At 45.8% G+C, this 13967-nt stretch overlaps 1 protein-coding gene across 2 annotated transcripts in view; it reads left to right on the top strand.

The window, feature by feature from the left end:
- The window catches only part of LOC118399009 (CUB and sushi domain-containing protein 3-like), a 908305-nt gene that overhangs the window by 818670 nt on the left and 75668 nt on the right, over positions 1–13967 (top strand). For both annotated transcript variants that reach the window (XM_052472732.1, XM_052472731.1), the window contains exons 54-56: positions 1144–1317; positions 3709–3894; positions 5393–5566. In XM_052472732.1, the coding sequence (XP_052328692.1) occupies positions 1144–1317; positions 3709–3894; positions 5393–5566 (534 nt within the window). The remainder of the gene's footprint in view (positions 1–1143; positions 1318–3708; positions 3895–5392; positions 5567–13967) is intronic.

Genomic DNA, 13967 nt, shown 5'->3' with positions numbered 1-13967 from the left:
ATATTAGGCCCCAGAACCACCAGTTTCTCCCCTCCCAGGACCCATGCCTCCCAGGCGGACAGAGAAACGCCCCCCAGAGCTAGAGAGAGGATATATAATCAGTTACACAGTATGCTCAGCCATCACTTCTGCATCGCTCAGCAAATGCCTGCAATTGAGCACAACTAATGTGGTTTGCGCCATTGGCGTGAAAATAGCCGCCATCCATTGGATTAGCCATTCGGGTGAGCTGACAGATGGCCAATGAGTTTAGACCAGTGGGACCTGATGGGGAATGACACTCTTCAGGGCAGTGGTCTACGAAGCGGCAATATGACAGTCCTTCACCATTAGTCCTCCTGAATATCAGTTTGAGAGGTGATTGAGACCATAGAAATAGAATGAGACACTCAAAATGGCCAGTCCATCCATTGTATGACATTATTGACTTGAACGGGGACGCCACTTCCATTCATTGTAGTTCTGTAATTGAGACATTCTGTCTGAACTGTTGATAGTCTAGCCCCTAGCCTATTGATAACAAAGCCACACAGCCATATCACAGTTCCATTGGTAACCGATTGTTATGTCCACTCTATGGCACAGTAAGTGAATGTGGGGCTGCGTTCAACGTCCACTGGTTTATTGTTGGATTAAATTCCCTTTTCAAGGTCCAGCTATGCTTTGAAAGCTCAATAGGCATGTTTTTGCATTGAACAAATGAGCACCCGGTGGATTATTACCTACACTGAACAAAAAATATAAACTGAGGAGTACTTCTGTCTGTAATAAAGCCCTTTTGTGGGTAAAAACTCATTCTGATTGGCTGGGCCTGGCTCCCCAGTGGTTGGGGCTGGCTGCCAAGTGGGTGGGCCTATGCCTTTCAAGGCCCATCCATCCATGGCTGCACCCCAGCCCAGTCGTGAAATCCATAGATTAGGGCCTCATTTATTTATTTTAATTCACTGATATCCATATATGAACTGTAACTCAGTAAAATATTTTAAATTGTTGCATGTTGCGTTTATATTTTTGTTCTGTATAAGTCAAAAGTTAGCCTTATCTGTTATCAATTACATGTGAATGTTACCCTTTTGTACGATACATCACATACAGTATGATTCAATATGGAATCTCAATGTCAATATCTCTCTCTCCCCCCAGCTATCAGCTGTGGACACCCAGGAAGCCCCATCTACGGGCGGGCCATCGGTAACGGCTTCAACCTGAACGACGTGGTGAGCTTCTCCTGCAACATGGGCTATGTGATGGAGGGGCCCTCGAGGGCCCAGTGCCAGGCCACACGCCAGTGGAGCCAGCCACCACCAACGTGTAAAGGTGGGGAAAAAAGTTAAGTCTTCTATTCACACGGGGTACGCTTGCTCGTTCCGCCTGACCCCTGCAGTGCACTCTGGATAAAATGGGGATGAATGAGGAGGGGATCATCATAGCTTGTAGTGGGATTGTTACCAATCAGCATTGTAGCCAATCAGCATGACAATGGCCTCTGTGTAGGGTGAATGGGGACATTTGGTTGCTCTGTGTTTCTGTCTGTTATGTGGTTGTTGTGAGTTAGGGTCATAGGCTAGGACGGCTTCTTGATCGTCATTGGATATGATTGTGGTGGTATCACTGACTGGTATAGTGTTTTTGAATGGTTCCCAGTGCATGACATTTGCCTTGCATGTGATTTAGTTTACAGTGATGCATTTCAACATGCAACCAGCCTAATTTCTGTAGTATGAGTTTGTGACCATGTGTTTGCTGTGTTATACTGTATAATATAATATTCAGAATGTGTGGAAGAGATGTGTGGGGGTGGGTGGGGGTGGGGTTATTATCTGAAACCATCTCATAGAGCTTATGGTACTTCCGTTATAGAGGATTGGTAACCAGAGGCTAAATCCAGGGTCAGACTGGTATTGTACAAGTCCTGCATATCAAACAAACTAGTGTCAGTAACGTAGTATCTGATTGGATAACTGTGCCAAGTGGAAATATTAAGCCCTCATTGTGTTGGCCTTTTTTGATACAGGTGAATCAATGTCTCTGGTTCTTGGAATTCATAGTAAGCCATTGTGCCATGTAGGGGAGAATTATGATGAAAGTAACACAGGGGGCCGAAAGTAACATTTTTCTGTTGTATAGTTGTGTTTAGTTGTTTAAGGTTCCAAACATATGTCATTTTACTTATACTCATTCTCTCAAACAGCTTCAAGAGGTAGTCACATGGAATGCATTTCAATTAACAGGTGTGCCTTGTTAAGTTATTTTGTGGAATTTCGTTCCTTCTTAATGCGTTTGAGCCAATCAGTTGTTGTGACAAGGTGGGGGTGTTATACAGAAGATATCCTTATTTGGGAAAGGACCAAGTCCATATTATGTCAATAACAGCTCAAATAAGCAAAGATAAATGATAGTCCATCATGAAGGTCAGTCAATCTGGAAAATTTCAAGAACTTTGAAAGTTTGTTCAAGTGCAGTCGCAAAAACAATCAAGAGCTATGATGAAACTGGCTCTAGAGTGCTCAGGACCTCAGACTGGGGCGAAGGTTCACCTTCCAACAGGACAATGACCCTAAGCACACAGCCAAGACAACGCAGGAGTGGCTTCGGGACTAGTCTCTGAATGTCCTTGAGTGACCCAGCCAGAGCCCGGACTTGAACCCGATCGAACATCTCTGGAGAGACCTGAAATAGCTGTGCAGCAACGCTCACCCATTCCAACTTGACAGAGTTTGAGAGGATCTGAATGGGAGAAACTCCCCAAATACAGGTGTGCCAAGCTTATAGCATCATACCCACAAAGACTCAATGCTCTAATTTCTACCAAAGGTTCTTCAACAAAGTACTGAGTAAAAGGTCTGAATACTTATGTAAATGTGATATATCAGTTTGCATTTTTTATAAATTTCTAAAAACCTGCTTTTGCTTTGTCATTATGAGGTGCTGTGTGTAGATTGATGAGGAAACAAAATACATATAATCAATTTTAGAATAAGGCTGTAAAGTAACAAAATGTAGAAAAAGTCAAGGGGTCTTAATACTTTCCGGCACTGTGTGTATATATACAGTACCAGTCAAAAGTTTGGACACACCTACTCATTCAAGGGTTTTTCTTTATTTTTACTATTTTCTACATTGTAGAATATTAGTGAAGACGTCAAAAATATGAAATAACACATATGGAATCATGTAGTAACCAAAAAAGTGTTAAACATATCAAAATATATTTGAGAATCTTCAAAGTAGCCACCCTTTGTCTTGATGACAGCTTTTCACACTCTTGGCATTCTCTCAACCATCTTCATGAGGTAGTCACATGGAATGCATTTCAATTAACAGGTGTGCCTTGCTCAAAGTTCATTTGTGGAATTTCGTTCCTTCTTAATGTGTTTGAGCCAATCAGTTGTTGTGACAAGGTAGGGGTGGTATACAGAAGATATCCCTATTTGGAATGCTTTTCCAACAGTCTTGAAGGAGTTCTCACATATGCTGAGTTCTTGTTGGCTGCTTTTCCTTCACTCTGTTGTCAATAGTGTGAATCATGGATTGAGATCAATGGAAGATTATCGCAGAAAGGCAGTTTCGTGTCAGCATTTGGCCCTATATGAGTGACTGCAGAGGGTTAGGCGTGTCCTCCTAAGTGTTAGAATACATGTATCCCTTCCATGTTTCCGCCAAATAACACATGCTTGTCTATTTCCCCCTCTCTGTCTTCCTCTTCAGTGGTCAACTGCTCTGATCCTGGCATCCCAGCCAACTCCATCAGACAGAGTAAGATAGAACATGGCAACTTCACCTTTGGAACCGTGGTGTTCTACGACTGCAACCCAGGTTTCTACCTGTTCGGTTCTCCGGTTCTCACCTGTCAACCCACGGGACAGTGGGACAAGCCTCTACCTGAGTGTATCGGTGAGTCTGTTGTCACACTGCTACTTATACTCATATGTGGTTTATTGGAGGAGTTTTGACGGTTGAAAACATTGTCACCGATAAAGCACATTGGGAACATACCGCTGATTGCAGTGTGCGGGAGTCTTTCTTTTAACATTCACTGAACTTATTTTGATATCCAGCAGCTGCTCAAAAACATTGGTGGTATTTATCTACTGTCATCTGTTCCTATAATTTGTTGTGACTGTCTCACAGACGGTCTCTTTCCCGGAGAGAGACTGCCGACTTAGCAACTTGGCACTTGTGGGTAATTAGCATATTATTCCTTTAATTGAGGCTGAATGAGTTGCGTGACCCCCCCGCAGCTTAAGATCAGTGTTCTAATTGAGGGACAGGTGGAACAGCGATGTGGATATTAGACTAATTAGGGATGCCAGGTTGGCAGCTGATCCTTCTGTTTTATAGTGTACCTGCAACATTCTCCTCTAAAACAAGCTGCACCAGGGACCTGCTGTACTGGCAACTTGGCATGTCTAAACACTTGGCTTCAAGGCTTCCTACTGGCTGTCTCTGAGTTTTAAACACAACCTGAGCTTCCTACTGGTTGAGGGGCACGCAGTGTGCTCCAATCAGTTCTCTCCTTTGAAGTTTGAACCCAATCTCAACCTTATTGAACATGATGTGCCGCCTACTGTTTTATCTTAAACCTGACCATAAATTAGCTCTACTTTGTCCCTATCAGTTTGGTGTTCCTGTTGCCATGTGTTTTAAAAGGGACTGAAAGACGTTGGACAGGATTAATCAATGTGCTCTTTTCTCCTCAATGCCTAGTTCCCAGTTTGATCCACCTGCTGCAACATTGACACCGTGTCCAAAATGTTCTTCTCATTTCGACACACCTCCTCCTTTCCGTTGCTTCAGCACGTTAACTTTGTATCGGCCAGGAGCAAAAAGGGAGAAAGTTTAAAGTAAACTTGCTGATTGTAGCACATTGTAGGGTGAATATCTGAAGAAATAAGTTGATCATTTACAACATTAAAAAGGAAATTGAGAATTATTACAAAGGATGAGGATGGTACCACTTTGGATCGTTACCATTATGGTACAGTACATTTTGGACGGTACCTGGACCCAGATCAAATCAAGTACCTGGTCTATAAAGCACTTTTAATCTGGGTCTGGGAAATGTAGCCCATAGTTTGTATTATCTGAATTAGTTTTGAAAGTAGTAAAGTAGTTTGCATGATACAGTATCCTCCCTCATCGAGATGTAGGCCTGAACAGTGTTTACACCATAGTCACATCTAGTTCTGTCCTTACTGCTAACATACTGGACAGGAATCCCAAATGTCACTCTATTCCCTATGGGGCCTGGACAAAAGGAGTGAATAGGTTGCCATTTGGGATGCAGACATAGTGTGTGGCCTCAATCCTGTAGAGACAGCACCTTCCACTACGTTAGACCGGTCAGCACTCTGAACTGATGGCATCCATTGTGTGTGTCTCTCTCCTCCAGTAGTGGACTGTGGTCACCCTGGGTGCCCTCCCAACGGCCAACTGAGCGGGGACAAGTTCACCTTCGGCTCCACGGTTCGCTACACCTGCACAGGGGGGCGGCAGCTGAAGGGCGAGTCGGCACGCACCTGCCAGCTTAATGGCCACTGGAGCGTACCCATGCCTTTCTGCTCAGGTGATTTAGGGGGGTTTGTGAGTGTGTGGGGGGTGTGGGGTTCTTTGTAGTTGGGTGGTTAGGGGGGTTTGTGAATGGGTGCAGGGGTGTGGGGTTTGTGAGGTTGGGTGGTTAGCGGGGTTTGTGAGTGGGTGCAGGGGTGTGGGGTTTGTGAGGTTGGGTGGTTAGCGGGGTTTGTGAGTGGGTGCGGTTGTGTATGTGTTGGGGCTCAGGTTGTCCTGAGGGTAACAAATGAATAAGTAATCTGCAACGTTACATTATGATCTATAGGAAGGTTGTCATGGTGACCAAGCTCAGATGTTCAAATCTATATTCATCAGCTTTTGGTCTTACTTTTGCTCACTGCAAGAGCTAAAAACAGACAGAGACAAATAGAGAGAAGGTCATATCGAGGTCATATCGAGGACTTTTAGATATACCTCCAAAATAAAGAACGAGCTGCTAAAAGAAAAGGGGGATTTAAAAGCGGTGGTGGAGCAACACGTTGGATCCAGCAGAACAGAAGAAACGAGAGGCATCGACTAACGTGTGGGCAGGAGGGTTCACCATCTTCACCCTAGAGTGGGCGCTGTACCTGGGCGTTACGGCTACAAAAGATCACAGCTCCCCTGTCTTCACAGGCTAGTCTCTCTCTCTCTGTCTCCCTCTCTCTCTTTTACTCTTTCTCCCTCTCTCTCTCTCTCTCTCTCTCTCTCTCTCTCTCTTTTTACTCTTTCTCCCTCCCTCTCTCTCTCTCTCTCTCTCTCTCTCTCTCTCTCTCTCTCATACACACACAGACCTTTCTTACTTCCTTCCTTAACTCCTGAATTACTTGCTTCTGCCCAAAATAAAGCTTTTTTCTCCTTCCTCTTCTTCTTCTTCCCTGTCTTCCATTCGATATGTAAAGTGGCACAATGTGGATTGGATGGAAATGGTTATATGGCATTTAAGTAAATATGACAATGACCCCGTCGAGGATCATGGGAAAATACATTTGTGGCTGAAGTCATTTTTTTCAACCGGAGAAGGATGTCATTCTCTGGATAATTAGGGCCTCTGTATTTCCTCTCTTGCAGAAGCTGGGGCCTGCATCCCAAATTAAACCCTATTCCCTGTATAGAGCACTACTTTGAACCAAAACATTTGGCTCTGGTCAAAAGTAGTGTAATATATAGGGAATAGTGTGCCATTTTGAATCCAGTTGGGACAATAAGTCCCAGTAATGGAACTACTCTGTTGGTGGTTGGTGCTTAGTGTTTGCTGTTCCTCTTAATTGCTGTCTACTTTTCACTATGGCAGACTGAAGAGGAAACATCTCACCCTCATCTCTCTCTATAGAGAGAGACACGGGTACTCACCTGTAATACAGAAGATGGTGTTTCAATCTAAAAGCGTTTTGAATTGGACATCGCAAATTACTTATCCCTGTAGTACATATCTTCCCTTCGTAGTTTTCTTTACTTAAAGACTTTTGGCGCTTGTATACACCCTCCCTCACCCTGTTACAGACTGTCTGTAGTTTAAAGAGTTTAGAAATAGGTACACCTCCCCTGCCTCACCCTGTCAGTGGGTCCTATCTGTTATTTAACCCATCCTGCCTCACCCTGTCAGTGGGTCCTATCTGTTATTTAACCCATCCTACCATGGCCTGTCAGTGGGTCCTATCTGTTATTTAACCCATCCTACCATGGCCTGTCAGTGGGTCCTATCTGTTATTTAACCCATCCTGCCTCACCCTGTCAGTGGGTCCTATCTGTTATTTAACCCATCCTGCCTCACCCTATCAGTGGGTCCTATCTGTTATTTAACCCATCCTACCATGGCCTGTCAGTGGGTCCTATCTGTTATTTAACCCATCCTGCCTCACCCTATCAGTGGGTCCTATCTGTTATTTAACCCATCCTACCATGGCCTATCAGTGGGTCCTATCTGTTATTTAACCCATCCTGCCTCACCCTGTCAGTGGGTCCTATCTGTTATTTAACCCATCCTGCCTCACCCTATCAGTGGGTCCTATCTGTTATTTAACCCATCCTGCCATGGCCTGTCAGTGGGTCCTATCTGTTATTTAACCCATCCTACCATGGCCTGTCAGTGGGTCCTATCTGTTATTTAACCCATCCTACCATGGCCTGTCAGTGGGTCCTATCTGTTATTTAACCCATCCTGCCTCACCCTGTCAGTGGGTCCTATCTGTTATTTAACCCATCCTGCCTGTGGGTCCTATCTGTTATTTAACCCATCCTACCATGGCCTGTCAGTGGGTCCTATCTGTTATTTAACCCATCCTGCCTCACCATCAGTGGGTCCTATCTGTTATTTAACCCATCCTACCATGGCCTGTCAGTGGGTCCTATCTGTTATTTAACCCATCCTGCCTCACCCTGTCAGTGGGTCCTATCTGTTATTTAACCCATCCTGCCTCACCCTATCAGTGGGTCCTATCTGTTATTTAACCCATCCTACCATGGCCTGTCAGTGGGTCCTATCTGTTATTTAACCCATCCTGCCTCACCCTGTCAGTGGGTCCTATCTGTTATTTAACCCATCCTGCCTCACCCTGTCAGTGGGTCCTATCTGTTATTTAACCCATCCTGCCTCACCCTGTCAGTGGGTCCTATCTGTTATTTAACCCATCCTGCCATGGCCTGTCAGTGGGTCCTATCTGTTATTTAACCCATCCTACCATGGCCTATCAGTGGGTCCTATCTGTTATTTAACCCATCCTACCATGGCCTGTCAGTGGGTCCTATCTGTTATTTAACCCATCCTGCCTCACCCTGTCAGTGGGTCCTATCTGTTATTTAACCCATCCTGCCTCACCCTATCAGTGGGTCCTATCTGTTATTTAACCCATCCTACCATGGCCTGTCAGTGGGTCCTATCTGTTATTTAACCCATCCTGCCTCACCCTGTCAGTGGGTCCTATCTGTTATTTAACCCATCCTGCCTCACCCTGTCAGTGGGTCCTATCTGTTATTTAACCCATCCTGCCATGGCCTGTCAGTGGGTCCTATCTGTTATTTAACCCATCCTACCATGGCCTGTCAGTGGGTCCTATCCGTTATTTAACCCATCCTGCCATGGCCTGTCAGTGGGTCCTATCTGTTATTTAACCCATCCTACCATGGCCTATCAGTGGGTCCTATCTGTTATTTAACCCATCCTGCCATGGCCTGTCAGTGGGGCCTATCTGTTATTTAACCCATCCTACCATGGCCTATCAGTGGGTCCTATCTGTTATTTAACCCATCCTGCCATGGCCTGTCAGTGGGTCCTATCTGTTATTTAACCCATCCTGCCATGGCCTGTCAGTGGGTCCTATCTGTTATTTAATAACCCATCCTGCCATGGCCTATCAGTGGGTCCTATCTGTTATTTAACCCATCCTACCATGGCCTGTCAGTGGGTCCTATCTGTTATTTAATAACCCATCCTGCCATGGCCTATCAGTGGGTCCTATCTGTTATTTAACCCTTCCTACCATGGCCTGTCAGTGGGTCCTATCTGTTATTTAATAACCCATCCTACCATGGCCTGTCAGTGGGTCCTATCTGTTATTTAATAACCCATCCTACCATGGCCTGTCAGTGGGTCCTATCTGTTATTTAATAACCCATCCTGCCATGGCCTGTCAGTGGGTCCTATCTGTTATTTAACCCATCCTACCATGGCCTGTCAGTGGGTCCTATCTGTTATTTAACCCATCCTGCCATGGCCTGTCAGTGGGTCCTATCTGTTATTTAATAACCCATCCTGCCATGGCCTGTCAGTGGGTCCTATCTGTTATTTAATAACCCATCCTACCATGGCCTGTCAGTGGGTCCTATCTGTTATTTAACCCATCCTGCCATGGCCTGTCAGTGGGTCCTATCTGTTATTTAATAACCCATCCTGCCATGGCCTGTCAGTGGGTCCTATCTGTTATTTAACCCATCCTACCATGGCCTGTCAGTGGGTCCTATCTGTTATTTAACCCATCCTGCCATGGCCTGTCAGTGGGGCCTATCTGTTATTTAACCCATCCTACCATGGCCTGTCAGTGGGTCCTATCTGTTATTTAACCCATCCTACCATGGCCTGTCAGTGGGTCCTATCTGTTATTTAACCCATCCTACCATGGCCTGTCAGTGGGTCCTATCTGTTATTTAATAACGCATCCTACCATGGCCTGTCAGTGGGTCCTATCTGTTATTTAATAACCCATCCTACCATGGCCTATCAGTGGGTCCTATCTGTTATTTAATAACCCATCCTACCATGGCCTGTCAGTGGGTCCTATCTGTTATTTAATAACCCATCCTACCATGGCCTATCAGTGGGTCCTATCTGTTATTTAATAACCCATCCTACCATGGCCTGTCAGTGGGTCCTATCTGTTATTTAATAACCCATCCTACCATGGCCTGTCAGTGGGTCCTATCTGTTATTTAATAACCCATCCTGCCATGGCCTGTCAGTGGGTCCTATCGGTTATTTAACCCATCCTACCATGGCCTGTCAGTGGGTCCTATCTGTTATTTAATAACCCATCCTACCATGGCCTGTCAGTGGGTCCTATCTGTTATTTAATAACCCATCCTGCCATGGCCTGTCAGTGGGTCCTATCTGTTATTTAATAACCCATCCTGCCATGGCCTGTCAGTGGGTCCTATCTGTTATTTAACCCATCCTGCCATGGCCTGTCAGTGGGTCCTATCTGTTATTTAATAACCCATCCTGCCATGGCCTATCAGTGGGTCCTATCTGTTATTTAATAACCCATCCTACCATGGCCTGTCAGTGGGTCCTATCTGTTATTTAATAACCCATCCTGCCATGGCCTGTCAGTGGGTCCTATCTGTTATTTAACCCATCCTGCCATGGCCTGTCAGTGGGTCCTATCTGTTATTTAACCCATCCTGCCATGGCCTATCAGTGGGTCCTATCTGTTATTTAATAACCCATCCTACCATGGCCTGTCAGTGGGTCATATCTGTTATTTAACCCATCCTGCCATGGCCTGTCAGTGGGTCCTATCTGTTATTTAATAACCCATTCTACCATGGCCTGTCAGTGGGTCCTATCTGTTATTTAACCCATCCTACCATGGCCTGTCAGTGGGTCCTATCTGTTATTTAACCCATCCTACCATGGCCTGTCAGTGGGTCCTATCTGTTAATTAACCCATCCTACCATGGCCTATCAGTGGGTCCTATCTGTTCTGATCATAGTGTGAAGAGTTCAGCAACATGATAACCACCCTGCCTAATCCTAATGTTTATTCAACATCCAATAGGATCGAATGAACATATTTTTGTTTACAGTGTGCCATTGAGTAGTGTGAAAAGTCTGGCAGTGTGTAAAGTGGGCCTAAAGCTGACTATGCTGCTGAGTGATATGAGAACACAAGCTGACAATCTCACCTCTTCAACCAGAGTTGTGTGAACGCAGAGAAAGAGAGAGAGGCTCGCAGAGGAGACGCGAGAGACAGATTTGTGGTGGAGAGGGGAGAGTAGGAAGGAAAAAAATAACTAACTAAGGTACAAACTAGAGCCGATTTATTTGTACTTCTGCCTCTCTCGACAGCTCTCTCTCTCAAAAGCTCTCTACATCATGGTGAGGTACTTTTAGGATCCATTCTAGAAAACGATTCTGTGGCGATGAAGTATACAATGTATCTTCACTTGAGTTTTTGTGAGTGTCTCTCTGGGGAAATGTACTATCAAATCAATTTAAATAAATGCATTTGTAAAGCACTTTATAAAGTATCAACGTGTATATGACGGGACATTATGACAGTCTAATCACATAATATGGTGTCATTAGCCTATTTCGCTACAATTATTAGTGTTATCTGCCATGTGCTGATGACTTGAGTTTTGCATGTGTTAAGTTGTTGGGCTAAATTACGTGTCTGTCTGTGTTTGAGGGGTTTCTCTGTTTTTGGGAGCAACCCGTATTCCACACGGATGATACTTGCTAATGACTTGGGGTGTCGGTGTGCGTTCTTTCTCACTCTCTCTCAGTTGCCGGTCTCTCTATGCTTCCGCCGCTTGTCTCATCTTGCCGGTACGCTGGCACTACTGCAGACTTACTGATGCACAAAGAGCACCTTCACACACATATAGACTCACCTGCTCTAGGTCTCCATTAAACCTTCATTAACTGTCCGTGACCCATAAAAGAGCTCCTCCCCAAACCCCTCTGTACAGTGTATGGTGCCTGTTCTCTTCTGAGAGCGCTGACCCAGAAAGAGACAGCCAGGGAGAGAGAATTAGAAAGCCATGAGTTTCAGATGGGAGTATTGCTCTCTCTCTCTCCCTCGCTCTCTCTCTCTTTCTCACTCTCTGTCTCTCAATCTCTCAATCTTTTTCTCTCTCTCTCTCTCTCTCTCTCTCTTTCTTTCTCTCTCGCTCTCTTTCTGTCTCTCTCTCTCTCTTTCTCTCTCCCTCTCTTTCTGTCTCTCTCTCTACTCTCTCGCTCTCTTTCTGTCTCTCTCTCCCTCTCTCTCTCTCTCCCTCTCTTTCTCTCTCTCTCTCTCTGTCTCTCTCTCACTCTCTCTCTCTCTCTCCTTCTTTCTCTCTCAGTCTCTTTCTGTCTCTCTCTCTCCCCCGTTCTCTCTCTCTCGCTCTCTTTCTGTCTCTCTCTCTCCCTCTCCCTCTTTCTCTCTCTCTCTCTCTCTCTCTTTCTCTCTCTCTCGTTCTCTCTCTCTCGCTCTCTTTCTGTCTCTCTCTCCCTCTTTCTCTCTCTCTCGCTTACTTTCTCTCTCTCCCTCTCTCTCTCTCATGCTCTCTTTCTGTCTCTCTCTCTCTCTCCCTCTTTCTCTCTCTCATGCTCTCTTTCTGTCTCTCTCTCGCTCTCTCCCTCTTTCTCTCTCTCTCTCGCTCTCTTTCTGTCTCTCTCTCTCTCTCCCTCTCCCTCTTTCTCTCTCTCTCTCTCACATTCTATTGTTCACTTCCCTGAAGCATTAGTATTTCCCTGGCTCTGAGCTTTACCTTCCAGTGAGCTGCAGGATTCTAAGCCCCAGCAACAGAAGCCTTCTTTAGGGAAAAGCTGTATATCAAGTGAGGACGTGTGTGTGTGTGTGTGTGTGTGTGTGTGTGTGTGTGTGTGTGTGTGTGTGTGTGTGTGTGTGTGTGTGTGTGTGTGTGTGTGTGTGTGTGTGTGTGTGTGTGTGTGTGTGTGTGTGTGTGTGTGTGTGTGTGTGTGTGTGTGTGTGTGTGTGTGTGTGTGTGTGTGTGTGTGTGTGTGTGTGTGTGTGTGTGTGTGTGTGTGTGTGTGTGTGTGTGTGTGTGTGTGTGTGTGTGTGTGTGCCAGCCAGTACAGTACAGTACAGTACATGCTAGGCCCTAACCATAACCCTTATACTGTTAGATCAGTTTAACACCATAACACCCTCCGCTTCCATAGTTTCTGATGTAACTGCCCTCCTGGGCCAGGGTACCTCCCAGGGTAAACTGATGTAACCTCTCTCCTGGGCCAGAATAAACTGATTTAACCGCCCTCCTGGGCCAGGATAAACTGATGTAACCGCCCTCCTGGGCCAAGATAAACTGATGTAACTGCCCTCCTGGGCCAGGGTACCTCCCAGGGTAAACTGATGTAACCTCTCTCCTGGGCCAGGATTAACTGATGTAACTGCCCTCCTGGGCCAGAATAAACTGATGTAACTGCTCTCCTGGGCCAGGATAAACTGATGTAACTGCCCTCCTGGGCCAGGGTACCTCCCAGGATAAACTGATGTAACTGCCTTCCTGGGCCAGGATTAACTGATGTAACTGCCCTCCTGGGCCAGGATAAACTGATGTAACTGCCCTCCTGGGCCAGGATAAACTGATGTAACTGCCCTCCTGGGCCAGGGTACCTCCCAGGATAAACTGATGTAACTGCCCTCCTGGGCCAGGATTGACTGATGTAACTGCCCTCCTGGGCCAGGATAAACTGATGTAACTGCCCTGCTGGGCCAAGATAAACTGATGTAACTGCCCTCCTGGGCCAGGATAAACTGATGTAACTGCCCTGCTGGGCCAGGATAAACTGATGTAACCTCTCTCCTGGGCCAGGATAAACTGATGTAACTGCCCTGCTGGGCCAGGATAAACTGATGTAACCTCTCTCCTGGGCCAGGATAAACTGATGTAACCTCTCTCCTGGGCCAGGATAAACTGATGTAACTGCCCTCCTGGGCCAGGATAAACTGATGTAACCTCTCTCATGGGCCAGGATAAACTGATGTAACTGCCCTGCTGGGCCAGGATAAACTGATGTAACTGCCCTCCTGGGCCAGGATAAACTGATGTAACTGCCCTCCTGGGCCAGGATAAACTGATGTAACTGCCCTCCTGGGCCAGGATAAACTGATGTAACTGCCCTCCTGGGCCAGGATAAACTGATGTAACTGCCCTACTGGGCCCAGGGTAACTCCCAGGGTAAACTGAAT

The sequence above is a fragment of the Oncorhynchus keta genome, chromosome 20, assembly GCF_023373465.1.
Source record: "Oncorhynchus keta strain PuntledgeMale-10-30-2019 chromosome 20, Oket_V2, whole genome shotgun sequence".
In the NCBI taxonomy this organism is placed as follows: Eukaryota; Metazoa; Chordata; class Actinopteri; order Salmoniformes; family Salmonidae; genus Oncorhynchus; species Oncorhynchus keta.
Note: the sequence above shows the minus strand (reverse complement) of the source record. Positions and strands in the feature narration are given on the sequence as shown.